Source organism: Dromaius novaehollandiae, chromosome 12 (genome assembly GCF_036370855.1).
Source record: "Dromaius novaehollandiae isolate bDroNov1 chromosome 12, bDroNov1.hap1, whole genome shotgun sequence".
Classification (NCBI taxonomy): Eukaryota; Metazoa; Chordata; class Aves; order Casuariiformes; family Dromaiidae; genus Dromaius; species Dromaius novaehollandiae.
This window is the reverse complement of record NC_088109.1, coordinates 6,968,738-6,995,143: the sequence shown is the minus strand read 5'-3', so window position 1 is coordinate 6,995,143 and position 26,406 is coordinate 6,968,738. Positions and strand designations below refer to the sequence as shown.

The 26,406-nt window shown below is 37.0% G+C and overlaps 1 protein-coding gene and 1 long non-coding RNA gene across 8 annotated transcripts in view; one reads left to right on the top strand and one right to left on the bottom strand.

The window, feature by feature from the left end:
* Window positions 1-1,144: 1,144 nt before the first annotated feature.
* On the bottom strand, window positions 1,145-8,492 carry LOC112984564 (uncharacterized). Its single transcript, XR_003259528.2, has 3 exons — window positions 8,234-8,492; window positions 6,499-6,564; window positions 1,145-4,113 (listed from the first exon to the last, which is right to left on the bottom strand). It is a non-coding gene; the product is annotated as an uncharacterized LOC112984564 (long non-coding RNA).
* Window positions 8,415-26,406, top strand: part of TAMM41 (TAM41 mitochondrial translocator assembly and maintenance homolog) — a 54,749-nt gene continuing 36,757 nt past the window's right edge. For 3 of the 7 annotated variants that reach the window (XR_003259529.2, XR_010391212.1, XM_026102520.2), the window contains exons 1-7: window positions 8,422-8,679; window positions 10,152-10,331; window positions 12,467-12,559; window positions 17,336-17,486; window positions 20,156-20,301; window positions 22,497-22,662; window positions 24,846-24,908. Coding sequence is in view for 3 of the 7 variants with exons in the window: in XM_026102520.2 (XP_025958305.2) it covers window positions 8,542-8,679; window positions 10,152-10,331; window positions 12,467-12,559; window positions 17,336-17,486; window positions 20,156-20,301; window positions 22,497-22,662; window positions 24,846-24,908 (937 nt within the window). In the remaining 4 variants the exon portion in view is untranslated. Of the gene's footprint in view, window positions 8,680-8,753; window positions 10,332-12,466; window positions 12,560-17,335; window positions 17,487-20,155; window positions 20,302-22,496; window positions 22,663-22,737; window positions 22,880-24,845; window positions 24,909-26,406 lie in introns of those variants that run through there. The other 4 variants (XR_010391214.1, XR_010391213.1, XM_064518832.1 and 1 more) reach the window with 4 other exon arrangements.

Below are 26,406 nucleotides of genomic sequence, written 5' to 3'. Positions count from 1 at the left end.
AATCCTGTCATCCATATAGTTTATAAAGGTATTGAGTACTATTAGACTCAGTACTGATCCATGAAGAGATCTACTCATGACCAGCTGCCACTTTTACTTTAAAGTACTAACCATCCCCCTTTGAGCTTGGCAGTTTACCCAGCTTTCCACCCATTTATCTTGTGGCCCACCAGTCCAGTCTGTATCTTACCAGCTTGTCAACAAGGATGTTGTGGGAGCCAAAACAAATGCATGCATACACAACATACACAAAGTACATAAAACACTTGCAAATGACTAATTGAATTCATTCTGTATCATGATTTGGGTAAGTCAAATTAACTAATAGTTTAATGTTGAATTAGCACAGCCACCATCCTCCCAGCAAAATAGCTTCAGCTACTATTCTATCATAAAGCTGAGTTAACTATGTACCATGTTAGCTATACATCCACAGACAAACCAACTAGGCAGCTTGCAAGGCTGTGGCAAAACATGCTTATCTGAATTTTTGCAAGTTCTGAACCTTCAAGTAAAAAGAAAATAGACATTTTAGTAGAAATTAATATTCAACTATTTCTTTTCCATTTATTCAATTATGAGTGCACTGAAGTTTAAGATACTATGTTATACAAGCTTCTTCAAAGATGATGTTAACTGCTAGAGAGAACAAAAGAAAAACATTCATCACAAAATATTCTAGCTTATAACTGCTGCTCTGCAAAGTAGTTCAGATCCTCTGAGAGTCTTTAAAATAAGGGAAACAAAGCCTTACAAAATTAAATGCTGAATAAGAAAGCAAATATAACCACTACTCAGGTAAACTGCAAACATGCACTGCAGGCATTTCAGATGAATCTACTTGGGCAGCTAATGGATCACCATTTAGAAGATACAATAAAAGAAAATGAAAACATTAACCATATAGGATACTTATCTATACTGAGTCAGCACATGGAAATGTCCATTTGAATATTCTGCATTTCCACCACAAATATCTGAAGTCCACAGGAAATGCAGATAGGCATGGTCATTTATAAATTACCATACAAAATATATCCAAAGATACATGTCTTCTCAGTTGTCATGAACATGCTCTATTAGGAGTTTACAATGTCACTGCACTATTATAGTCAATATTAAAAGCACCAATTTTGACAAAATATGAGTTCAGTTGATTTTATTTCCCACTGTAACAATTTGAAATAAATCAGCTTATCACATAACTTAACAGAATAGAAGTTAAGTTCCACCAATGATAACATGATGTGAGTATATTCATAAATAACTAACAATTTCCCCTTTCATATAGGGAATGAGGCTTTTTTTTTTTTTTTTTTAAGCAACCAAGTGCCCCATTTGGTCTAGAAAAAGGAAAGAATAGAGAGCATAAATTAAGACTGTATGAGGGACAAAAAAACCCCATCCTCCCAATTGAGACCAGCTATTTTATGAAAAAAGAAACAAGTTACCCAAAATGACATTTTGAAGATGCAGTAATCAATCATGCATTGTGGAGGATTTTCTAGAGGAAAACGGACATGTGAGCAATCCAGCCCTAATGCTAATAGCAAGAGTGTGAAAGTAGGTTTTGCAGCCTACTGGTAAGGTTACTAGAGGGCATGCAATGTGGTGAGAAACTGTCCTTGGAAGGAGAAAAACAGCTCCCAGGAAAAACAACTCCCAGACGTTCAGTGAGAAACTTACAGGCTTAGGTAATTTCTTTGCCTCCTCGGAGACAGTAAATGCTATCCAATCATATACTGTTTAGATGTGTGTGCTAAATGAACATGTACCAATCACTGTATAGTTTGATTCACGGGATCACTGTTCAGGCATCTAAAAGACGCTGTTCGGGCTTAATAAAGTGTCAGCATTTAATCATATCGATTGGCGTGCTGTCCGTTAATCTCCCGCAACGCATTGGTCATTTTCTAGGTCTCCACTTTTGCTCATCTCTACCCCAGTTTGCACTACTGTCACCTGCCTCTTCTCCCCCTTGCTTCAGGGCCTCAAGGGCTTCAACTAGCCTAGCCAGGTAAAGGAAAACAGCAGTACAACCTACTCATTTAGAAGCTGAGTTGCAAAAAGACTGTAGGAGAAAAACTTTGTGCTTTCACACAGCCCACACACACATTAGCTTGAAATATCAAACTAATGTATTTTCCAGTGTCACTTGCTGTTTATTCTGCTTAATGACCCTTTTTATTCCTTTTTTCCTGTGTAAAGAATTTCAAAACTGCTTTAGTAATACACAATGAAAATATGCAAGTTAGAGTGGCTAATATTATTAGGGTAATAAATGATTAATGTACTGTACTGGAGCTAGAACTGCCTTGCTTGTGAACAGATTCAAACATATTAGTATATTAATAAGATAGTTTATTAAACTGTTCAATTGTAGGCAAAAGATGTCATACATACTTTTGCATTCAAGCTGTTATATGATCAAATTCCACCAACACACACAGTGTACAATTACACTACACAGTCTCGCTCTCTTTCACAGACCAAATTAGAGCTGCCAAGCTGCCTGTCTCAGGAATATCTCTAGATGCAATTATTTCTTAGTAGTTGCTTTGAATGAAAATTAATATAATGGCATGTAGTGGCTGTTCTCAACACTTAATCAGCTGAAATACGTAGAAATATCACGGAACAATTCTAGAATACACAGTAGGCATTCAGAACCTCAAACCATCACACCCTTAGCCTAACACATGATGTTGCTTACTGCCATTAGAACAGGAATCTATACATATCACAGGAAAAACAAGCCCTTAATAAACATTATAGGTAATTGTGCAATGTGCTCTAGAAGTATGCACAAGATGGAATTTAAAAAAATAAGGAAATATGCTATTACAGACAATGGCCCTGGAAGCATTGCTACCGTTTCACCACTTACCTCACTACTTCTCATGAATCCAGCCCCTGGCCAGTCAACACCTGCTACTGTTGTAGATTAAGGTCACTGCAAGTACAGCTAGAGTTCTGTCACCTTTCCAGAGATAGGGTTGTTAAAAATTCAAGAGTGCTAAGCCAAGCTAGGAAGCAATGAATCCAGACATAACTCATGGCTCTGGTTTTTTCTATTTAAAAAAAAAGACGAGATTATCATAACTTGTTGCTGTTTGCTATCTCCACGGAGGAAGAAAACAGCAAAGCATATCTGCTTTTTTCCTATCATTCTTATCTAAACACACACAGAATAAGGTGCAACTTCCCTAAAAGCTTTTGAGCAGGGTAGCAGTGTAAGGCATTCAACAAGGAAAGTGACAATACTACAGATGATTTTTGTTCCCAGCTCCAACGGAATTTCAGCTGGCAATATATGGTAGTCCATTTCTTATGGAGGGCAGTTCCCCAGAGCTCTAAAGTTCCTGGGAACAAAAAACCTACCTGGCCCTCTGTGAAACAGCCTAAGTACACCACCAGCAGGAACTCGGCACGATTCTTGTCTCACTTGATGTTTCACTGCATCCCACAAAATGATTAGTGTTGCTGTAAAAATTATATTTTTCACACATTGACAGTCTGCCACAGAAAACCCTTCCTGACTAGAACTAGCAAGCAGACAGAACCACAGCCAAAGGGGGAGCCATAAATTCCAGAATTTAATTTATGTACTCATTTTTATCTTGACTATTATTGTTGCCTGATAATAATCAGTCACAGCAAGAGAAGGGAAAGTCTTTTTGGTGGCAGTGAGTGAGCTTGTTTCAGCAACAGGTTTGGAGACAACTAGAAATATCCAGCTATTTGTGTGTCCTTGCTGGAGAATAATCCCTTGGATACCGATGAGTCACAGGGTCACAAATAAACTCTTGGGAAAAACTTTACTAACAAAATGGAACAAATAGCATGTTTTCTAAACATTTCCAAGTGACATCGCACCTTAAACTTCAAAACTAAGCAAAAAGGTCTATGAGTTTCCCCGCACACACTTCGCTTGTTTAAAAACAGTATTTTCAGTTAGAATCCACAGGGGTATCTCCAGGAGGTAATCCAGACTTGATACGGCAACAGAGGACACCTAGTGGTGTTTGGTGTTAACTGTGTACAAACAGCAAGCCAAGGCATCAGTGTGTGCAGCTGCACCAGCAAGAATTTACACAATCCATGCTTCTTTCTCTAAAAAAAAAAAAAAAATAAATAAAAATGTATTTTAAGTGATGGAAAATTTAAAATACTGTAAGCACAGACACACAGGCAAATTTAAACCAAACAACAGCATAGAGGTTTGGGTTCCAGATGCCGCCACTACCTTATGAAAGATTACTCTGAATATAGTTACAATGGTTACAAACATCACAGGTATTAATTCTGTTCTTATTAGGAGGCCACCACCTCCAACAAACATATGCTATGGAAAAGTAGGACAGGTTCTCCACCAAAAAAGTTAAAGGACACAAGGTTGGCCTTTTTTTGGAGGCAACACCACCACAAGCAAGGTACTTCACCACCATGCAACAAAATGTAGTTCTGATGCTGTGGAGAAGATCTACTGGCCCCTACAGAATTGCACAGGAAATCTGAGACCAATTCCAAATTGTCAGATCTGCTTGTGCATTTATTGGCCATAAGTACTCTGAGTTCTTTATTAAGTTAGTGAGAACTTATTTTTAGCTAGAAATTAAGATGTTGGTATTAAGAAAGCTCTGTAAACAGCTGACATTGAAACCATCTACAATACTATACTTTGCTGTTTTGAGCAGCACATACTATTTGGAACACAGACCCTGAACAAAGTCAACATCTGTTGGAGTCCTTGACTCCAAGGGACTAGAAAACATGCCAGCATGGTAGAAACAAACACTACACTAGTGCTTACAGATAAGCTTCCTAGTTATGTGGGGAATATTTATTGCATTTCGTTGCCAGCGGCAAAAAGTGAAATAAAGACTCAAGTTCCGATTTTTGTCATGCTCTTTGATGAGAAATATTTTGCAGTAAGTATTAGAATTAGACTGCAAAAGGAAGAAAAAGAAGATTGCGCAACATACACAATTCTTTATCCTTCTTATACAACTCCAATGCATGAAATCAATCACAGCCAAGATTCTAAGTGAAAAGTTTTATAAAAAACAAGTACTTGTATCTTTTGAACCAGCACTGTCAACAGAAGAGGAAATCTTAATCTCTATCCTGCTTGTAGCAGCACAAACATATGTGGTAAAACACATTAGTGACCTGATTAAAACTAGCCTGTTTTTTTTTTTTTTTTTTTAAAGTTAGTTTTAACCCACATCAAGTCTCCAATCTGTTCTCATATGCAGCCACGCAAACACCTACACTGGTACAAGCAGATAGAAAAAAACGCTCCCTTCAACAGCAGTGCTGGCTGAAAACATAAATGAAATGAAGACCTTCTGGTGTTTGCAGATTTTCTTACCAAAGTTAGCAAAGCAGAAGTTAGACTAAAAAACAGATTAGAGTCTAAGTTGAAAACTGGTACAAGACATAAGACAACTTTATCTGAATGCTTATCTAAAGTTTATCTAAACTCTTTATAAGCTCTCAAAATTTTGTCCCAAGTCACAAGCTATTAGTCTCAAAATTAACTGTTCTATGGGAAGCATGACCAATTTAAAAGTCATCAACAGATGCAAGAAATACATCTTAGATTTAACTTAAAATGCATAAAAGCCAGTTAAGGAAACACACTGAAGAACACAGTTGTAAGACAGACAAAAAACACAGCCTTTAAGCTACATGAACAAAATCCACCTGCAGGCCTCAAGTAAAAGGTTTGGGGCTAATAAGGTTAAGGATTTGGATGGACGCCTCGGCAATACTCTGATGACCTTATTCCCCAAGTTTTCTCAAATACATAAATATTTAAGCAAAAATGCTCCAGAGAGCTTATCTCCCCACAGATTTTGCTTTTACTTTAGTTTTAAATATTAGTTAATGGCATAAAAACTGCCTTCCAGAAGGTCACCAATCTGTTCCTTTTCAAAAGTAGCATTCCCCTTTTTACTTATTTATTAAGGTAAGCTTGCTCTGGGTCAATAGCACCCCTTCACTCCTTAAGTAAAGGTCATTTCATGATCTTCTGCTATTTCTGATTTCCTGAAATTAGGCTTAGTCTGAAAAGATGGAATTTGAATTGCTTACCTTTCAGAGCTCTAAATTCCAAACAAACAGGCATGATAAATTCAGCATAGTGAAGTCATAGAAACATATCATCCTTCTCCTTAATTCTGAATTACTTCCAATATAGATGTTTTATTTTAAGCTCAGAGAAGTTAAGCAAACAATCAGCCTTAGGCTTAAGTTTAATAACAAATTATTTCCTTGAATCTGCTAAACAAACTTAACACTAGAGAAAGGGAATATCTTTCCTGTCAGCTACAATCCAGACCATACAATGTAAAACCAGGCTGCTATAGTGGTCATTCATGTTATCAAATCATTTCCATATATAATGCCTTAGCACAATTAAGCATTTGCATACCCTCTCTTTACTTATGCTTTCCTCCAGATAATTCTAGCAGCAAGCCACCCTTGTCTTACCCTCTTTCGATCAGTTTTAAAGGGAAATTAACTATAGAATCTCTTCTTTCTTGAGTTGGCAGGTAGCTATAAAGAAGAAGAATAGAGTTTAGAAAAGAAAGCTGACCAATAAATGACTGCAGATGTTTAAAAGCTTCATTGTAAAGCTTCATAAGTAGTGGCAAGAAGAACCAATTAAGCAATACCAGCTATTTATATCACTTTTATTTGTCAGCTAATTTAAATTAAATAATCAAATCAGATTGTTGAGTAATTAGACAGGTGATACCACTTATAGCTGCATGCAACAAACACACCCATGATTTAAAAGTCTTCTAGTATATACTGAGAAACGGAATGTTTAATCAATTTATTCATACTAGTGCTAAAGAATTTGCTGCATTAGTAAAACTAGTAAAAAACGTATATAAAGCCAATCCTTAAATAGGCAAATTTTCATCTATTTTTTACCCCAACATTTTAATCAGGATGACAAATATTGAAAATACAAAAAATAGGTTTCTTTAGCTACTTCACTACATTGTACTTTTTACAGTTAGATCCTTCTCTCAAAAATGATGCAAATTATTTTGCTCACCTATGTAGTAGCAAAAGCTGTTGAATATGAGCTCAGCAAAAGCTACTGCTCTTTATAGTATGTGTACCATGAAGTATATGAGTCATAAAGAGTGACATAAGGTCCGTGATCTGACGTGACTAGTTAAATAAGCGCAAAGACTCTAATGAGTACTGAATCAGGATCTTAGACTAAAAAAAAAATCTCCAAACCCCAGCTACTGTGGGACCATGCTAATGCAAACTTTTCGGACCTTACTATTCAGAATAGTAAAAATTCACTTTGTTGAAATGTGATTATTTTTAATGTAAATACACTTTCACCAAGGATACTGTTTTTCTCCTCTGAAAATAAGTATTTAGAATGTAGATGTCAAAAGGTCTGTTTTGGCTATCTGAGTCATTTGAAACAGGAAATTTCAGAAGAATGAAGTTCCATTGTAGTTTTATGATGGCACTTGTCTTACGTATGAGAAGTTTTATATTATTTGCCATTAGTAATAAGGATTGCTCTCGTCTCAGGTGTCCCCTTCCAGTGTTCCTGTATGGTCAAATGCTAATTTATCATATGCTACTTTATCCTCACAAACTCAACTGAATTGACACTGCCTTAAATGCATCAAGCTCCATTTTCTGAAGTAAAGAATATCAGAGCCTCTGCTATTTAACATTTTAAGCATATGTGTAATTCAAGTCAGAAGACCTGATCACTTGTTTGAAGTCTAGCACACACATACCACGCTGCAACGGTCACCGATTTCCTCAAAGCATTACACTGCACAGCGTAAAGGGGTATTTTGAAAGACGTAAAATCAAGCAAGATAAAATGAGAATTTTGAGAAAACAGATGGAGGAAAGCATAAAACTATGAGCAAAGAAAGTAGGTTTCAAACTTGTGATTTTTATATACTCAGAGTTCGATTGTTTATTATATAGTACTTGAAAATTAAAACTGAGGCTCAGTAAAGACTTCAAGAACACCGAGAGCGAGGCAATCCAGTGCACAACGGCGATGATTAAATGTTGTGGGCTTTTTGTTTGCATTAACATGGGAGAAGTGTGAAACAGCATAAAGCCCACAAAAATCCTGACAGAAGCCTGAAATCAGGAGAAAACACAAAAAAACAACAAAGGAAGAAGAGGGAAAAAAATCACCGAAGGGGCACAGAACTGCAATTACCTCAGAAACTAAACGAAAACGGCAGGAAATACAAGAGGACTGAGGAGCTGAACCCGCATCCCGAAAGCGCCTCCGTCCCGCCACGCCCACCCCCAGCAGCGGCGACGAGCGGCGCCAACGGGCAGCGGCGGGAGGGGCCGCCGCCTCAGACCGGCTACAGCCGGCCACACCCGGCCACGGGGCGACCCCGCGGAGCCGCCGCCCTCGGCGGACTGGCCGGTAGGGAGCGCTGCGCGCTCGGCGCCGCCCCCCTCACAGCCGCGGCCTCTCTGCGCCGCGCCGCCGCCTCGCTGAGCGGGCCGGGCGCCATGGCGGTGCCGGTGCTGCCGGGCTCGGGGGTGGCGTTCCGGCGGGTGTTGGCGCACTTCCCGCAGGAGCTCAGCCTGGCCTTCGCCTACGGCTCCGGCGTCTTCCGGCAGACGGGGGCCTCGGCCGGGCACAGCGAGGTGAGCGCGGGGCGCGGCCGCCTCGCTGCCCCGCCGCGGCCGCTGGGGCGGGGGGTGGGGGGGACGCTCTTCTCCAGCGCCAAGGCGGCAGAACTGAACCTGCCTCTAACATGAAGCTGCTGCCTACGCTCTTTTTTTTTTGTTGTTTTTTCCTCCAAGAAAGCTCCGTCGGGAGCTGTGGGAAGGAGGCTCCCGCGCGGCCCGCGGGGTGGCGCCTGGCGGTCACGTTGCGCAGGTGCCCGTTAGACCTTGTGCCCGCGAGCTGCGTTTCGGAGCGCGGTTTGGCGCTGGGTTTGAAAAACAACGGTTACGGCTTGCCCGGGTTGCGCTGGCGGTACGCGGAAAAGGAGCAAAACACGCTGTCGCCGTTGGAGCCGCACCTGTGTTCCCGGCGCCGCCGCGTCGTTTGGGGGTCACGCCGCTGGGAAACACGGATTTCCGGGGGTGTCTGGCCGTTTTAAAACTGTCAAGCAACAGTATTGCTCGCTTGTGGCTTGCCTATTACTTGTTCCCTTCCCCGCAAAAGTCAGTTTAAATGTGTTTCATTTTCTTTTCCGCAAAGAAAAGAATAAAGGTTCTAACAGCCTTTCGTTCCACACAAAAAAATGGGCAGAAGAGGTAGCTAACAGACTCTCTGGTTAGTAGCGCTAGCTGATTAGGCAAAATACAGCCTCGAATTAGTGATCAATGAAGAGAGTTGGGTCTGAAGAATTTTAAGTAGTATTTTCCTAAATATTAGGTTATTGTAGGTATGGGTTATAAACTTCCAACCTGTATGTGTGGACTGATTTTTTTTTCCAGAAGAACATTACATTTTACATCACAAGCTTCTAGAGTTTGTATTGCCGTTTGTATTGTTCACAAAAGCAAGTGAATACAATAAAATGCAGTTTTTTTCTTGCCAGCTCTCGGTGACTTTATGCACAGTTTTTCAAATATAACGGATTTTTCCAAGCAAAAAGGTGCACAGGAGACAACTGCTTTGCATGTTTACGAGTTCTGATGGATTCACAGAAGATAACAGTTCTCCCACTTGCTCACTGAACCCCAGCTCTTGGCGTGTGTGCTAGCCCTCTTTTCAGGTAGAATTTACCAAATAAAATCTGCCCACATCTGCTATTTCATGGCCTTGTGTGTTAGCAAAAGTCCTCTTTGACAGTTTAAGCTGTTGTTTGGAGCTGTAAACTAGGACAGCTGAGATGTTGTCACATGTCCCTGTTTTTTTCAGAGGGTGGAAGGTTAGTCTTGTAACCAGGACAGGAAAATTCTGGACTACCTTAGCTAGACTGAGCAGAAAACATACGTCTCTGTCAGAACCTTTAAATTACATCTGACATTAATACTTGTGCTTTTCCTTTAATCATATAAACACCGATTAGCCTGTAGTTGGGTATTACATGAACGTTAGAATAAAATGATGATCACTGGTTGCTTCCTGACATGCAAATAACTATTTTTCTTCGTATCCATAGAACAATATGTTGGACTTCGTGTTTGCTGTTGATGATTCTGTTACGTGGCATATGATGAACTTGTTAAAGAACAGGAGTCATTATTCCTTCCTAAAAGTTTTTGGGCCAAAGCAGATAAGTAATATACAGAGCTATGGAGCAGGGATTTACTACAATACTTTAGTGCCATGTAATGGTAGGGTAAGTACAAGTTTGAGTAAAGTAAGTTAAATGTCTTTGTGTGATGTATTGAAATGATTCGTTTAAAGTGGACTTCTGCCCAAGAAGCACATCTTGCTTATTGTAGCTTATCCTTAACTAGTGGTATCTTCAGTATTCACATCTCAAACTTCCACAAGCAGCACACTAATTATTGAGCAAACAGAGCAGCTGCAATGTCATTTAAAAAATGATGGTGTTTGGAATTTACAACAAAAGCCCCTCAGAAACGGATTTTATTTTCCTTATCACTTGCTGTTTGCCAATTTTGATTGTTTTAAACTGTTTCACTGTTTCCATCTGTGGAGAAACATAGATTTACATTCAATAGTTGACCACATCGTAATAGTAAAGTGCATTCTAAACATGTTTGACATAAAATACAAACATTTAACATAGCAAATTGTAACTGGCATCTGTGTTGTTTAATGACTGACACCTTGGCCTGTGAAGTTTTGGGTATAATTAATAATTCCAGACAAGTCATACTTGTCTGGTAAGTCCTTCTATGTCCCTATCTAGATAGTATTTGGTAGGAGGAATGCAGATAGGAGTCAGGAGAGGGAAGGCTGTATCTGTTTTTCTTGGTGCTGATTTGAGTAATTTTTGGCATGTGGTAATAACTGTACATAAGAAAAGCAAGATCCTTTAAGAAAAATAGGAAATTAAATGAAGTACAGTCAGAAGAAAAATGCCATTTAAATAATATATGCCTAACTAAAGTTTCTCAGGGCACATATGATTTCAATAACGTTGGATATGTATCAGAATTCTTGATATGAGATTGGAGAGCTAGATACAGGAGCCGGTTGTGTGCTTGCTGTTTTGTTTAAAAGGCAGCTGCATGAGGTAAGAATTTGAGGTTTAAACCTTGTTCTCTTTATGTTAAAAGGGATTTTGAATTTGGTTTTGAGGATCAATATAATGATTTTTGTTATGAAATTTGTTATTTTTTGTCTCACATTATGCCTTTATTTCATGTTATAACGATCCAGTCATATCACAGTTGGTGGTCCTGTGTTGTCCAGTTGGCTGGCTTGATCTGGTGATAATCTCTGGAAATCTGGGATCTGGGGACTGCTAACAAGCCATTAAGAATTAATCTTTTTTTCCAGTTATGTAAACTGAATTGCAAAATCCCAAGTTATTTCCTAATGCCAAAGGGCGAAAGCAAAAAGCCCCCTACACCCTCTTCCCCAAATATAATATCCTTAAGTATGCAGGGGTTGTTTTGTTTACTTTAAATCTCTCAGATAAATTAATTTCTTGGGTTTTTTTGATTTCACAAAAATACTGTGAATTATTCCACCTGTTGCAATATTTTGCTGATACAGATCTGGTCATAACCTTTCAAAAATCTTTTTCATGAAGAGTTGTATTTTAATGTTCGGATTTCCTCAGGGTCTAGATTTCTTTGGGATTTAAAGTCCTCTCCTTTAGTGATTGATCCTGGGATGACTTTGTTGCAAGTTTTGTGGTATTTTTTTTCCCTTCCTTTTCTAGAAGGGATCTTAGAGGACTTTGTGCATCTTCTCATTCCACTTTTTTGAAAATAATTGTAAGGAAATAGTGTTTTGTTACATTCCGCATTCAATGAGATGTCCATATGCTGATTTTCTTTAAAATTCTAGTTTACTTTTGCAACTCTTAATTAAGTTTCCCTGTTTTAAACAATACTGCTATTAGTGCTGCTGCTGAATACAATGGTTCTCTAGTAAATTGTTGTCCCTTCTTTTTATGTTATATCCTTACTTTTTCCAGTTACCTTTGTTTTGTACAAGACAAAACAAAACAGAAAAACTTGCCGTGCAGCTTTTTCACATACGTAGCTCTTGTCATTGTTTATATGATGCTCAGGCAGCTCTTTTAGTGTTATCAGTGAGACTTTTTGTGGCTGAGGTATATTGGAAGGAAAACTTCAAATGCCTGTAAGGGAAAGTTGTTAGAGAAACTAAATGTAAACATCATTAAAATGTTTCATTTTTTGCTCCAATTTTTAATTGGAGGGGTATGTTCTTTAGTGTTAATGACAGTTATAGTAAGTAAATAGTAAGTTCCAGAAAATGAAAGCAGTACAACTGTATGGTTGTTCTAAACTCTTTATTTTACCTTTTCAGATGATTAAATATGGTGTAATTAGCACTGATGCCCTGATTGATGACTTATTTCACTGGAAAACCCTCTATGTTGCTGGACGCCTACAAAAACCGGTAACTGTTAGTCTGTTCAGTTATCTGTCTTTAAAATAGAGGAAATTGTAAGCATGGAAAATTATCAGTAGTAGTTTAGCTGTTACTGATCTGTGAGTCAACACTGAACAAATCTCCTGCCCTGATTTAGGGCTGTAGTTCTGCTAGAGGGATAATCTCCCAGAAGGGAAGTGAAATGTAGACCTTAAGTGTATTCTGTGTTATATCAAAAACCTAAAGTTAGGTATATTAACCATAGTTTTCTGGCCATATTACATTTGGAATATCTGGACTGTACTAACTTAAAGTCCCTTTAATGCGAAGAAATGATATTCACCTTTTATAACACGTTACAGGAGTTGCTAAAATTTAGCACAGGTAGACAACGGAACTCTTTAATATCTTTAAAGATGAAAGCTGCTTTGCTCTGTGGTTACTGTCTAGTTCATTGTCTTGTTAACATATGCATAATTGACCATATCATGCGCTAAGAATGTTGGATGTTTTTTCTCCATGTTTGTGTTGCACAAAATGTGAAGTCTGTGCTCCCTGCGAAGTGCATGATTCAGTGCTTACAGCAGATGGCAGCAGCACTAAGTTAAATTTTCTTGGGAAGGAGGGAGAATTCAGTTCAAGCCTTAAAACAAAATATAAGTTAATTATACTTTTGATTAAAAATTAAAGGTGTAAATTTAGATAGCTTGTCTCAGCACTACTGTTTTTTCCCTGTCTTCAGTGACTTATGGCATGAAACAGGCTAGAACAGCTGTTATCTTTATGAAGAATGCAATGTAAAACATTGAGAAAAATAACTGAAAGAAGAGTTTTTAATTTCATACTAACTACAAAGACTGAACTTTTTTCAGTGCAACTATACTTGCTGCTGCTTTGATTTACTGTAAAATTTTTCATCTTTTTGGTATTTATAAATTGCGCTTCAAGCCTTCTGATTAAATTCAATGGGGAGTGCATACTTGCACAACAAGGCAGAGTTTGGTATTTTGTTTGGACACTAACAAGACAGCCAGAGATATCGTCATGCATATGTGCTTAATAGATAAAAGAGGTAATCAGTCCAACTTATTTTCATAAAGCTCACAGGAATTTGGAATGAATGAAGTTTGCAGGACTTGAGCTAGAATTTGACCAAAAGATTACTGGGTGAATCCTTTAGCTTTCTCTTTGTGTAGAATAATCTGCAAAAATCACTAACTGGGATTTTTAAAAGTTATACTATTTTTGCAGATATGATCAAATAATTTGTTTGGATTGCTTCTATAGGTTTCAAATTTGTGCTGGTTCTGGCTTCACATCTAATTTGATGTTTTGATATATGCTTTGTAAGTGGAAAGCCTTTTTTTCCTCCTAAAAATGTACAATAAGCCTTTTTTGGAGGAGAGTTTTTTGTTTTTTGTTTTTGTTTTTTTTTAAATACACTATAATCTCTTACATACCATTTGCCTTTTGTGCTAGTTCTGGACACAGTTGACTAGAGCCAGATTAATATTGTTTAACAGTTTGTCTGGGGATTTCCTCCTTGCTCTTGTCTGGAGGAGGAGGAGCTGAGTGCCTTGCTGGTATTCCATTACAAAGCTGTCACTCTGAGTGAAAGCTATCCAAGCTACTCTAGCACATGAGCTGAAATATTTGCTCTGGCTTGGAAATATTGGCATAATTTTCACAGAAGGTTTTGTTTCTGTTATAAACTGGTTGCCTTGACCAAGTAATCTTTCCAGAATGCTTGGCAGAATTTATGGAGTTTGGAATTGCTATTTAGAAATGCTAAATTTTCTTCCCAGGCTTCTTTTTGTGTTAGAAGTTTATTGGCTTTTCATTCTTAATGAAATTTATAATATCAATTAGCTAAATGCCCATCTAACTGTATTGAAAAATTGAATAAAATTGGTTATAAGTTCTCCAAACTGACTAAGATTCCTGAGGGGGAGGAAGCAAGCACAAATGACAACTATATTTTCAGAGAGGAAGAAGATTTTAAAAAGCATCTGAAATTTTACTAAATTTTTGTTAAATATTGCATGTAAGTATTGGCTTAGTATAAGTAGTCGTGTTTACTTTTGTCCTGGAGAAACTGTTAAAAGAAGAGAGTATTTAATGAACTGAAGTGAGCCGAGAGGGAGAAGTATGAATAGTATTTAAAAATATTTAAAAATTTTTAGAGTGATCTTAGGAGGGTTAGTTTTTGGGGTTTTTTTTACATTATAAAAATTCCCATGAAAAAATGACAGAACACTTCATTTGTTTACAAAATGTCTCCATTGTCCAAATATGTTAAAAAAAAAAATATGTTTTGGAAGAGAATGAAAAAATCCATTTACTTGTGTGATATTTAGCAGAGCGTCAATCTGGCCTAATGGCAAACTGGAATAGTGCTTTTGAAATTTTTTAATTTCGTAATGAGATTTGCTTCTTGTATTTTGTTTGTCTGTAAGTATCTTTCTGTACACGACTGCACTTGTAGTTTCTTGTGTACAAGTTTTTTAGCAGTGAAAGTAATGCATATCCTACTTAGAACTGTTGTGTTGGCTAAATGGGAGTCATGCTTATTTGTAAAATTGAATATATCCCTCATTTTAATTATTTAATTTTAAAATCTCGAATGTAATGTTAACCAGATGAATTCTGTAGATACTGTAAAAGCAGAATAAGCTGTGCTCTTCTTTCCCCCTCATATCATGTGGTACAGTGAATAGTTCTGGTCTTAATTTCTCTGTCCTGTGAAAAAACCTTCATTTACTTTGGGATTATTTCAGACTTACCACAACAAGAATCAATACTCATTGTTGTCATACCTATGTGCTTAATGTTGGGCTCTGTTTTCCTTTGAGCTGTCTGAATTCTTTGAAATTCCTTCATAAATGGAAGTGTTCCTTCATACTGCAGTGTTCCATGCATTTAAATTCTGAAGGCTGGTATATTGTTTCCCTTTGAAATTATGTTGGGTTTCCTCATGTTAGGGAGTATTTTCAGCAAAGGAGATTGTTCCTTTTACTTCACAAAAGCAAGTCTTCAAGTCCTCCCTGAGGAGGAATAGCATCTCTGAGTTTCACATTTTAAAAAGTTTTGACTCTGGTGTTTTAGAACATGTCCAGAACTTGCTCCTATTTCCAAGGCTAGCCTCAGGTATAAACAATTTGAGCTATTGCCTGGGGATACCACAGACTTTTCCCATCTAGTCTTTCATTATGATTTCCTTGTAGCAGCGAGCTATGAACATGCATACAGCTGAATTTGCTGATGAGATCTTAGGTATTAGTTTATCCTCATGATCTGCCTACATTTTTTATTAGATCTTATTTAAACAAGTCTGTATGCATTCAATCAACTTTTCTGTGGTTTTCAGGGGAGCCAGGTTTACTCTAGGCTCTGTGGCAGATGAATTTATTGTAGCTTAATGTGTTTAATAATTGTCTTTCATTTGAATGCTAGAAAATACAAAGTAGTATGCAGAAGAGTTGGGAGGAATTCTTGAATGTTCACTTGTGAAATGAAGTCATATTTTTTTAAATGAAAACCAAAAAAGGGAAACATTTTTCAGAAGTGCACTCAGGACCCATTCCAGACTATTGCGTTGATTTGATGGTGGACAAAACCATGCTTTAGTGCAAAAGGAGTGAAAAGAGCAGCCTGTATGCTGTTGCATTTACCAGCAAATCAAATTGGGATGCTGTTCTAGTTTTATCACACTTAAATATTTAATTTAATTAAAGATTAAGCTCTGAATATATTATCAGTCAACCATGACATTGCTTCGTTGATGTCCCTTCTGCAAGAATTTTGTGTAGCACCTATATCTAATTCCCTTATGTTCCTTACTGAATCTGGATTCTATTTTTTTTCTTCATTAATAAGTTAATTTACATTCCTAATGGAAAACGGTTGCTTGATAAGATGCCTTAGCTGTTTCAGGTGTATATGGGGCCAGAGTTTCAGAGAAGTGCAGTTCATTTGCACACGCCTGGGTTTCTTTGGTGAGAACAAGAGAGTTGGATACGTTTGTTGGTAACTGCCAGTGGAACTTGAATTTTGAGATAATCCAGAATAAGCAAGTATTAAGAACCTGTTTTTTATGAGTAAAGTAAGACAGTGTTGCCTAACTAGAACACTTAAAAAAGGATAGAAACTCACAATAGGAAAGTGTTTGGAGAATTGTTGCTGAAAGAGCATAGTTAGCCGTCTTGTAAACCAGACTAGCTTTATCAGTCTAATGTTCTGTAATAATAGCTTTCTGCAGGAAGTTCTTAAGATCTGCATTTTACTCCAGTACATTTCTATGTCCTAGATTACTATAACCTATTAAAAGAAAAAAAAAAAAAAAAGAATGAAGATAGACAGGAAAAGTTCCCTCTTTTGCTGTTTTTTCCATTTCCTTTCAGTGTGGTAGTGGAGTGCTTTTTTTCTTATTGCCTAAAAACATACGAAATATTTCTGTTCATGCATTCACACTTCCTATTTTGATTAATCCTAAATTTATGAGTATGGAAAGGTGAATAGCTCTTCAGAGATTAGATAATGGCTGTTGCTTTTTACAGTTCTGTATGTGTTTGTAAAAATAGCCTTTTGTAGCAGTCTGTTAATTTCTTAAAAAGATGTTCCTCTCTTCCACTCTGTTTAAAAAAAAAAAGAAAAGTGCATGGTCTAATCTTTGTAGTAACATAATGATAGGAAATAATCTTAAATAAATTTCTTATTTTTTTGTGTTCGATTGAGTAACATTCCTAGCTCCATCTTCAGTAGCACTTTCCTGAAGTCTTGCTTCCAACACTCTGATTTTTTCAGGTGAAAATACTGACACAGAATGAGAATGGCAAGCTGCAAGCTGCTCTTGTTAGCAATCTGAAGAGTGCAGTCACAGCAGCCTTTCTCATGTTACCAGAAAGTTTCTCTGAAGAAGACCTCTATATGCAGATTGCAGGACTCTCCTATTCTGGTTAGTATATGGTATTTAAAGTCTCTGAGGAGTAAAGCTATAGTTGGAGCTGTTGTACCACATGTACGAAACTGAAATAGTAGGAAGTTTAAAGCATAGGAAAGCATAGTAACACTGCGTGTTAATACACTCTAATGTGGTAAGGAAGGGTGCAGTAGCTCTTGGTTCTGCACTTCAGTTTAAGTTTTGTTCATGAATTTCACCTAAGACAAGCTTCTGCTGTCTTGTTTTGGACCTGCAGTGTTGCATGCTACTATAACTATTTACCATGGTGTTACAGTACCTTGAAAAGAGTAATTGTGCTTATTCATACAAAATAAGAATAGGTATATAAGAAAAGATCATCTTCCTGCTTGATTTGCAAACAACTGAGTGTGGATGATGGATTGAACACAGTTAAGTCATGACTTTTCGTTTATATTTTTATGGATTGTATTTTGTTTCTAACAGTTCAGAAGCTTTAAAAAATTCTTTGTATTCTCGTTGTGTAACATTAATTTATCTGATAGTCAAACCAATGCTTTGTTATCTCTTACTTTTTACATGTGTTGTGATTAAGGTTCTTATTTAGTTAATCGAAAGGTGCAAATTATGATTTTTCAATGTATGTTTACCACTTACCTACTGATTGTTTTTTGACTTCTTTTTTTGACAAAAGAATTTCCTCCTTTCTTTACTATGAAAGTGGCAAAAAACCAAACCAAAACAGAAAAAGCAAAGGAATTACTCCGAATGACTCTACACCATTCTTACAACAGAATTGGTTGTTGTTATGTAACTAAATATTACTCTTTTAATGCCGATATCCTTAGTGAAGTCAGTATAAATGAGTGTGGTCTGAGTCATACTTCCTTGCTTATATTGAAATGCAAGAATTAACAACTAGAAAGGACTGAACCCCCAAACTTTTGGAATTTTGATTTTTTTTCTTACCGTGAAAATGTGTGTCTTTGTCTTGTAAAAACCCTTCTAATGTTTCTTTTTTTAAGTTACAGCTCGGTTCCACTAATGAGTCTTACTGTTCATTATGTTGTACTGTTTCTGTGGTCAGATGTTTTTGCAGTTGGCTCTGCTTTTTTGTCAGTGTTTTCTCTACACAATTAATCATCTGTCTTAATTATGGAAATGTCATCATTTTTGGAAGAAGTTTTTTTAATGTAATTTTGTATGCATAGATGTAGTACATTCATGCAGAATATTATCGGAATATGTCTGGGATGCTCCAAAGGTTCTACGAAGTGAAATATTCCCCACCTCCAAATTTAAGCACTTCTTACCTGAATAATTAGCTGTTTGAGAGTGGCAGTAGAGAGGACACTGACAATGTGATGGCTACAAGTTGTTGGCCACGCGTGTTTGCTGCATGGCTATGTATTTGCCTACCTGAAATCTGCCCAGGAGTGTAATGATATTCTCAGTGACCACAAGTGACCAAGATATTTTATATGTATCCTTTGAAACAATGCTATTAACTAAAAAAGTGGGAGATCAGTTACCATGCTGTAAAATGTTCAGAATGGCTCTGCTGCATGAGTAAATCTTAAAGCAGTAAGACTCCCAGTTGGGAATGTTCAAGAAAAGGGCTGTCAGTTATGTATTTATGGATATTTTATTTTGCATGCATTTTACTAAGACTTAAACTTTTCAGGGGGAATACGTAAAATCAGTTTTATTTACTGGAATTTCTTTAATTGGTCCCCTTGGAACACACAACTACTGAAAAGAGTTTTTCATGATTTTATTTTGATTTTATTGTTTACATACATTTTGAGAGCAGTGCTGCTTGTACAGGAAGTGTTTGTTAGTTTTGCTGATTAGCTTATTTTGAAATAGACTAAATTGATACCGGTAAGTTGCTACCTTGCAACAACATTTATCTCCTGAATGTAGGGAGTAGTGAAATGAATTGATTCAGGATATTGTTTGTTGATTTGGGCTGCACTGAGCATCTGTGTGCTGTTTGGTAGTTCTGGAAGCAGGGTGGTGTCTGCCACAGTTATGTGAATGCTGTGTCGCAGACTGCCTTCACTGATACTTTGTGAAACTTTTCGGTCAGGTGTCACAAAACAAAGTGTGAGGGTAACTGAACTAATACTGGTGGTGGTAGCAGTTTCAAAAACCAGCTTCTTTCAAAGTACTCAACTAAGGGGAAAATGTGGCCTTGTGATCTGACCATGCGTGCTGTGAGCTGTGCTTCAGGTGTTGTCCTTGAAATACAGAGACAATGCAAGTTATTTGCTTTCAGCATAGGAAATTAACAGTTATTTGCTTCTGGATAAAAATTATCGTGGCTGGTCAACCTAATGTTGTTCAGTAACTTAGTAAAACTGGTGTATGATTGTTTTCCTGCTTTCAAGGCTGGACGTGGCAGCTGAATTTTTTGTTGTCCAAGTGAAAATGTGGATGTGTGTGTGGATATATGTGAGCTGATGACATTACAGCATAGCAGAGGCCATGTCACAGTTCTGAACCTTATTTTCTGTGCTCAAAGGTATTTAAATGGTATTTTTTACTGTTAGGTGAACCTTGTGGAGTATGTAGGCATAGGTATGACTCAAGAATAAAGAGTTTTAAATGGCAGCTTTGTACCATCTAGGTTTTTGTTATATTCTCCTGCTTTGTTTTCTGTTTTTACCTAGTGAGTTAACTGGTTTTCTTTCTTTGTCTAGGTGATTTCAGAATGATAATAGGAGAAGACAAATCAAAGGTGCAGAACATAGTGAAACCTAGTGTTCCCCATTTTCAGAAGCTGTACGATAACATATTACAGGACTGCCCTCAAGTGGTGTATAAGCACCATCTGGGAAGGTTAGAGGCAAGTTGTTTTCTTCAATACATTTCTAAAACAAATGAGTGGAAGTGCTTTATGACATGGACAGAAGGCAAGAATTATGCCATATGCCAACACGAGCAGTTGTAGTTGTTATACCTGCTATTTGTTATGTTTATATTGCTTAGTTAATTCCGCAGCCAGAAGACTTGCCTTAAATATCAGTTTCTGCCTGTGTAATAACTAGTGCTCATTTTCTTTGAGAATGGCCATAGGAATAGAGCCCTAGCAAGGGAGCAGGGGAAGATCATTTTAAAATGTGCAACTTAATGACTGCCATATGGAAACAACAAGATAGGAAGTGAAGCACAAACATTCAGTTTGTGTTAAAAAGATTAGGCCATGACTTAGACGTGCAACTTTCTGCAACCAGAAACTGCATCTTCAGCAAACCCTAGAGTGCTAGTTATGAAGTTCAGTTGACTAAGCTCAAATGAAATTCTGACATTATATTTAAATACCCATACTCAGTAAATACGTTCCTAGCATTCGGGAAACAGGTGTCCAAAATAAACGGTGCCTTGAATTCCATCTTTGTGGCATAAGGTGTAAGTGAAAAATAGCAATTAGGGATGCTGCGCCACACTTGGAGGTCCAATAACATTTTTTCTTTTTTATTGTCGTATGGATGTCCTTGTACAAATATTGAACTGTGGTATACATTTTAATGTTAAGTTACAAATAGCATGTGTTGTCTCATGGACATGAGTTATCTCTTTATTCTCAGGTCACCTTGGTAATTATCTCATCAAGTTTTTCTAGATATAAGCAAGCTTCAGTATGGGAAACAGTTTTACCACAGCACTTTGGAGTACAATATGGGCAAATCTACATTATAGTGCAGCTGTCTGCGTATTTTCTTATCAGTGGGCTTCTGAACTCTTAACAGTAGAAGTATTTTAAATGAGTTGTGAACATAACTGATGATGCTTTCTCCAAGATGATGACTAGTTAGAATAGCACTCCCCGTTACCTTACATGTACATAAAACTTGGTAGCGTAATACAGATATGTTGTGGGATAATAAATCTGTTTGGAATTTCATGTTAGTCACTGAGGTGGTTGACTAAATGCTATTGTTTTACTGTTAATTTTGAGCAAAATGATTTAATACTTTATTCCTTATACCTTGCTCTGGATATTTCCTTTTTTAACTTGGATTGAAGAGGATAACTGCTATCTAGAGTACTGTTTAACACACAATAGCAACTCCCCACCCAAAGTATTTGTCTTCAGAATTACAGAGAAAAATCTCTCTTAATAGATTCCTCAAAAATAATTGAAGGCAGACACTACTTATAGTTTGGGTTTAGGCGTGGATTCCTCCCACATAATGTTAGGAGTCTGCTCGTTGTTGGCTCCCTGTATATTCAGAGGGTGATTCATCTGGATATCATTTTCTCCCCATTGACTAGAAAGAGTATAGGGCAACAAGACTCCTGTCTGATGTTTCCGTGAGATGTCTAAAAAGCTGTGTGGGAGGAATCAGTCCCTCAATATTTTTCTCCAGTTTTGGAGAGATCTGCTCCATTATGCCTTTTTTAAAGTATTTGTGCTCACATTTTGTATAACTGTGTACAGACGTACACGTTGGTATCATTGTATTCAGAGAAGGGTCATTGAATTTCTGATTTAGACTGGAAAATATGGAATATGTTTCTTTCAAATTATTCAAACCAGATGTGGTTTAAATTTACAGCAGAGAAAATGTTTTTCAAACTAGACTTTAAATGCATATGTGTATGGATATACAGTTTGATTATATTCAGCAGAAGAAACACTGAGATAAGTGGTCTTTTGGGACCATTTTTTTCCATTGTAGTGTACTTACATTTTCAAAGGAAATTGAATAGAGAAGAAATGGTGCAATTTCCATGATAACTTGCTTCTAGAGACAGCAAGATCATGTGCGTACTTAAGTCTTCCCTTGGATAAAAATCAGCACCTTTCCATTGTGTTATTCTTCAGATTCAGAACTGAGATACAGCCTTTTCCAATGCACGAGGAGCTTTCATTACTGTTGTCAGTGACTTTTGCATGTGAAATAGTGGTTTTTGAGATACGCAACTCTAAAGCTTTATCATAGGCCAAAGGTAGCCCAAAGACTTTTGTGACTTCTTTGAGAAGTTATTTTTGTTAACACTGTCTGCTGTTACTGTCTTACTTTTTATAAAATTCAGATTGATAAAAGTCCAGAAGGTCAGTTCGCACAACTAATGGCTTTGCCAAGGACTCTACAACAAAAGATAACTTCTCTGGTAGACCCTCCTGGAAAAAACAGAGATGTGGAAGAAATTTTAATGCAAGTTGCTCATGACCCTGATTGCGGATTCGTGGTTCATCAAGGTAGGCCTAGATCAATGTCTGCAATCTCCTTTAAGATGTGATAGATGTAAAGATTTATTATATGTGTTCTTCCAGTTCAGGAGGATGGTTGAGAGAGAAGGAAGAAGATAGGAAGTTAATCTTACGATACACTCCAAAAGGCATGTTTTGGGGTTGGTTTGATTGCAAACAAGTTCTCTGAAATACTGTGAAATAGCATTCCTACTGGTATAGAAAGGTATGAATTTTCTTTCAGATCCTCGAAAGAGTAGTCCTTAGGATGTAACATAAACTACTTAGACTGTCTAACTCTGTCTTTGTTATTTATATGTTCAGTATTTCATTGCCTGACATGACTTCACTTCAGTATTAAGCTGTATATCCTACTTGTGGTACCTTGCATTACTAAGTTAATTTTTGAGCTTGTTGGCATTACCCTTTCAAATTATCATAGTTAGTTCAGATATGTGATGCTCTGGCAGCGAGACCTCAAGCTTTGAGGAAGAAGATTGAGGCACTTATCACAGATAGCTTCTCTTAGGCAAGACTACTTTGTACGAGCAAGTTGAAGGATGAAAGCTTATGCTGCAGATATCAATCTGCAGCTTTGTTTTTCTGCAGATTCTGCAGATAAATGGAAATGTTTAATATTTATACAGTCCTTTGCATCCTTAAAGAACTCGACACATCTTAATTACAGGTGGCCAATTTTGCAGGCTCCATGAACACAAAGAAAACTCTTCACATGCTTGAGAGCCACAAGGTGCAAGCCAAGTGAGGAGGGAGCTCTTGGGCTGATTTCTGTTTGGGGAAGTAAAAGATCATGAGAGTCTTGGTTCTCCATAGGCAGGCTGGTATGGATTGCATCTGGACATCTGGGATGTCCAGGTTCTGTCATGTCAATCAGTGTTAGCTTCTGTGCCAGTAGCGGTGGAATATAACAATAACGTGATACTAGTTCAGTCTTGGGAGCGGGAGTTGTAACACTTGTGAGCTACATGCTCTGATTTGTCCACCCTGAGCTAACTGTCCCTATGGTTGTGTTTTTGCAGAGTATCACAAATGTGTATGACTGTGATCTGTCCACGGTCATGCAGCAATTCAGTATCAAAACACTGGGTAGATCTAGTCTTCTCAAGCCAAGTAGCTTATACTCTTAGAAGAACAAATCAAAACCCCTGTTCCACTGTTGTGGCCAAAGGAATTTTCTTGTTCAAAAATCGGAATAAAGACCAGCACAAGCCATTTTGTAACCTTACAAGACTAAAATGATTACTCAGGTTGAAGAGTTTTTTTTCTCAGATGTTTGATTAGCTCAACATGATTTGTTGAATAAAAGCAATTTATTTTTTCAGATGAAATATTTCTTTTACTCGTGCATGGATTTCCCTACGTTTTGTTCTTGATTATGAAAGAAGGTTTTGAAAATAATATTAGAAATTATATTCTATGTTTTGGTTAATGCAGAAAAATAACTTGTAGTTTGGAAGATTAACTTTGGGACTGCTGCTTTTCCGCATTTTTAAAGTATTTAATAATATCCAGTAGTTTTGTTTTACACAAGTCCATATGCCTTTAAATATGCATTAGAACAGATAAAACTTACGAAAGCATTTAAAAAAAAATATTTTATATACTATTCCAGTAATAGTTCCATAGGAGCTGAATGTGCCGCAATACAAAGTGATAAACAAGCATTACCCCTGAAAGCTGATGATTTACATAAGCCAGAAAAATACTAAACAATGCTTGACATCTCTGCTTGACTAAAATGCACAATCCCAATTTCATATTGAAGTAAACAATGAATATAAATTGTTTTGGTCTAGAAAGTTAAAATACCAACGTGTAGATGAAACGTAACTTCTGAACCACTTGTTACTAATGAGCTTAGTAGAGAAATAGTGGGAAGACTGGGCAAACTAACTGGATCAATTCCTACTAGGTTGTTACCTGTTTTAATAATTTTTTTTGCATGTTATATATAAAGTAAGTTAAAATAACAAGTAAATATAAAACAGTATTTTCAATTAGTATGACAAAGTAGACTAGAAATACCATTTCTCAGCTTTAGTATAAGTTTTACTTTCAGGCTGGCTTGATTGTACACTTGGAAAAATATTTCTCCTTTTTTTGTATGTTGGAGGATAAAACTTCACAAAACTACTAAGATGGATAACATCTGTGTGTGTTTCTGTCTGCAGGCATTTCGGGAATTGTGAGATCTTCCAGTCTAGTGCAGAGTGCTAAAACCATATTAACAGCTGGTAAGAATGTATGCAATTTCTATCAGCATAGGCCTTCTGATTTTACAAAGTAAAATTATAGGGCCTCAAGACTGTCTTTTTACAGGAGTTCAGCGAATAAACTTTTGGTTGTCTAATGAAAATGTTGAAAGTAGATATTTCTGCTTTCTGTAACTACTGAAAAATTGTAAAATGTCAAAAGGAATTGGGGGCTACATGACTTAAACTTTAGACTTCTTTTTTTATGTGGGCCAGATTTGGCTGGTGTGCACAGGTTCTGCTCTTTTTGCATTAATAAAATTAATAAAATGGCTTCATAACTGCTGCTGGCATTTTACATGTGGGTGGATCCCAAAATGATCAATACATAGTATTGCTCTCCTATGTGTATTACAATGTTATATCATCATAAAATGAGAGATGAGTTTTGAGGGAGAGAGTTTAAAAGGATATGATATTTCTGTCTGGGATGAGAAGACAGGCATGTATTCAAATACATCCTGTATTCCCAAGTGAGCCTATATGTGGTGAGCACTGTATATTACTGTAACTCTCATACATAAAAATGAGCTGCTTCGGAACAGGACTTAGTGTTAGAGTCATGCGAGAGAACGTATAGAAGGGGAAAAATGATTTACTTGTGTAGAAACATGGGAAAACGGGGAATGCTTTTCAGCTACCAAAGTCTTCCTGATTGAGCAAAAGTTACTGCCAGTTCCAGAGTTGAAGCTTCATTCTGTTTTTCTAAGTCCTGGAATAGATTCAATTTTAAGACACCCTGATTCTTATACTAGCTGAAAAAACTGCAGCTAAATTTAAATGAAAGACTTAAGACCTGAGTTTCATTAACCAAAACAAAACTTTGAGCAGGAGATTATCTTAATTCCTGCAAAATCAAAAATCCTTGCTGCTTGCATGAAGTTGCTCAAATCGTTGTCTAGATTCTTTCATACCTATTTCTTTTTCCATAAAAGCAATTTTATACAAATGATGCCATTATTGGTTTAAAAAGCAAGTGTATACATTCCTACTTCTTATCCAGATTTCTACAGCTGCTCTTTGCTTCCCATTTGGTGTTAAAATTGGTGATTATTCCGTGTTATACTTCCTGCCCCCTTTAAAAGAAACACGAGTTGTAGTGTTTGGGACCATTAGCGGTCTGCTGAGTAAAGTGTGTGGGAACATTTGTACTTTGTATGTTGACTTGCTTCTTTTTATATGTTTCTTTTAACAGTTTGGTTTTATTAACTGCAAGAAGTATTAACAGAACTATAGCCTAACTTTCTTTAGTAGTTGGAGGAGGTTAAGGATGTAACTCCATCTGAGAAAAACAAATTATTATTTTTTTTTAATGTCCTGCATATTGCTTTCGTGTGACTTTCTAAAGTAAGGTCTCCAAAAAAATAAGTGAAGTTCTTGTCCTTTTAGAATTTGTTTTCAAAATTGCCTGCTAATGGTCAAGACTTCTGGTACTGCAGAATATCTGTTCTAGAAATACCAGTTTGTAGCCTATTTCTTT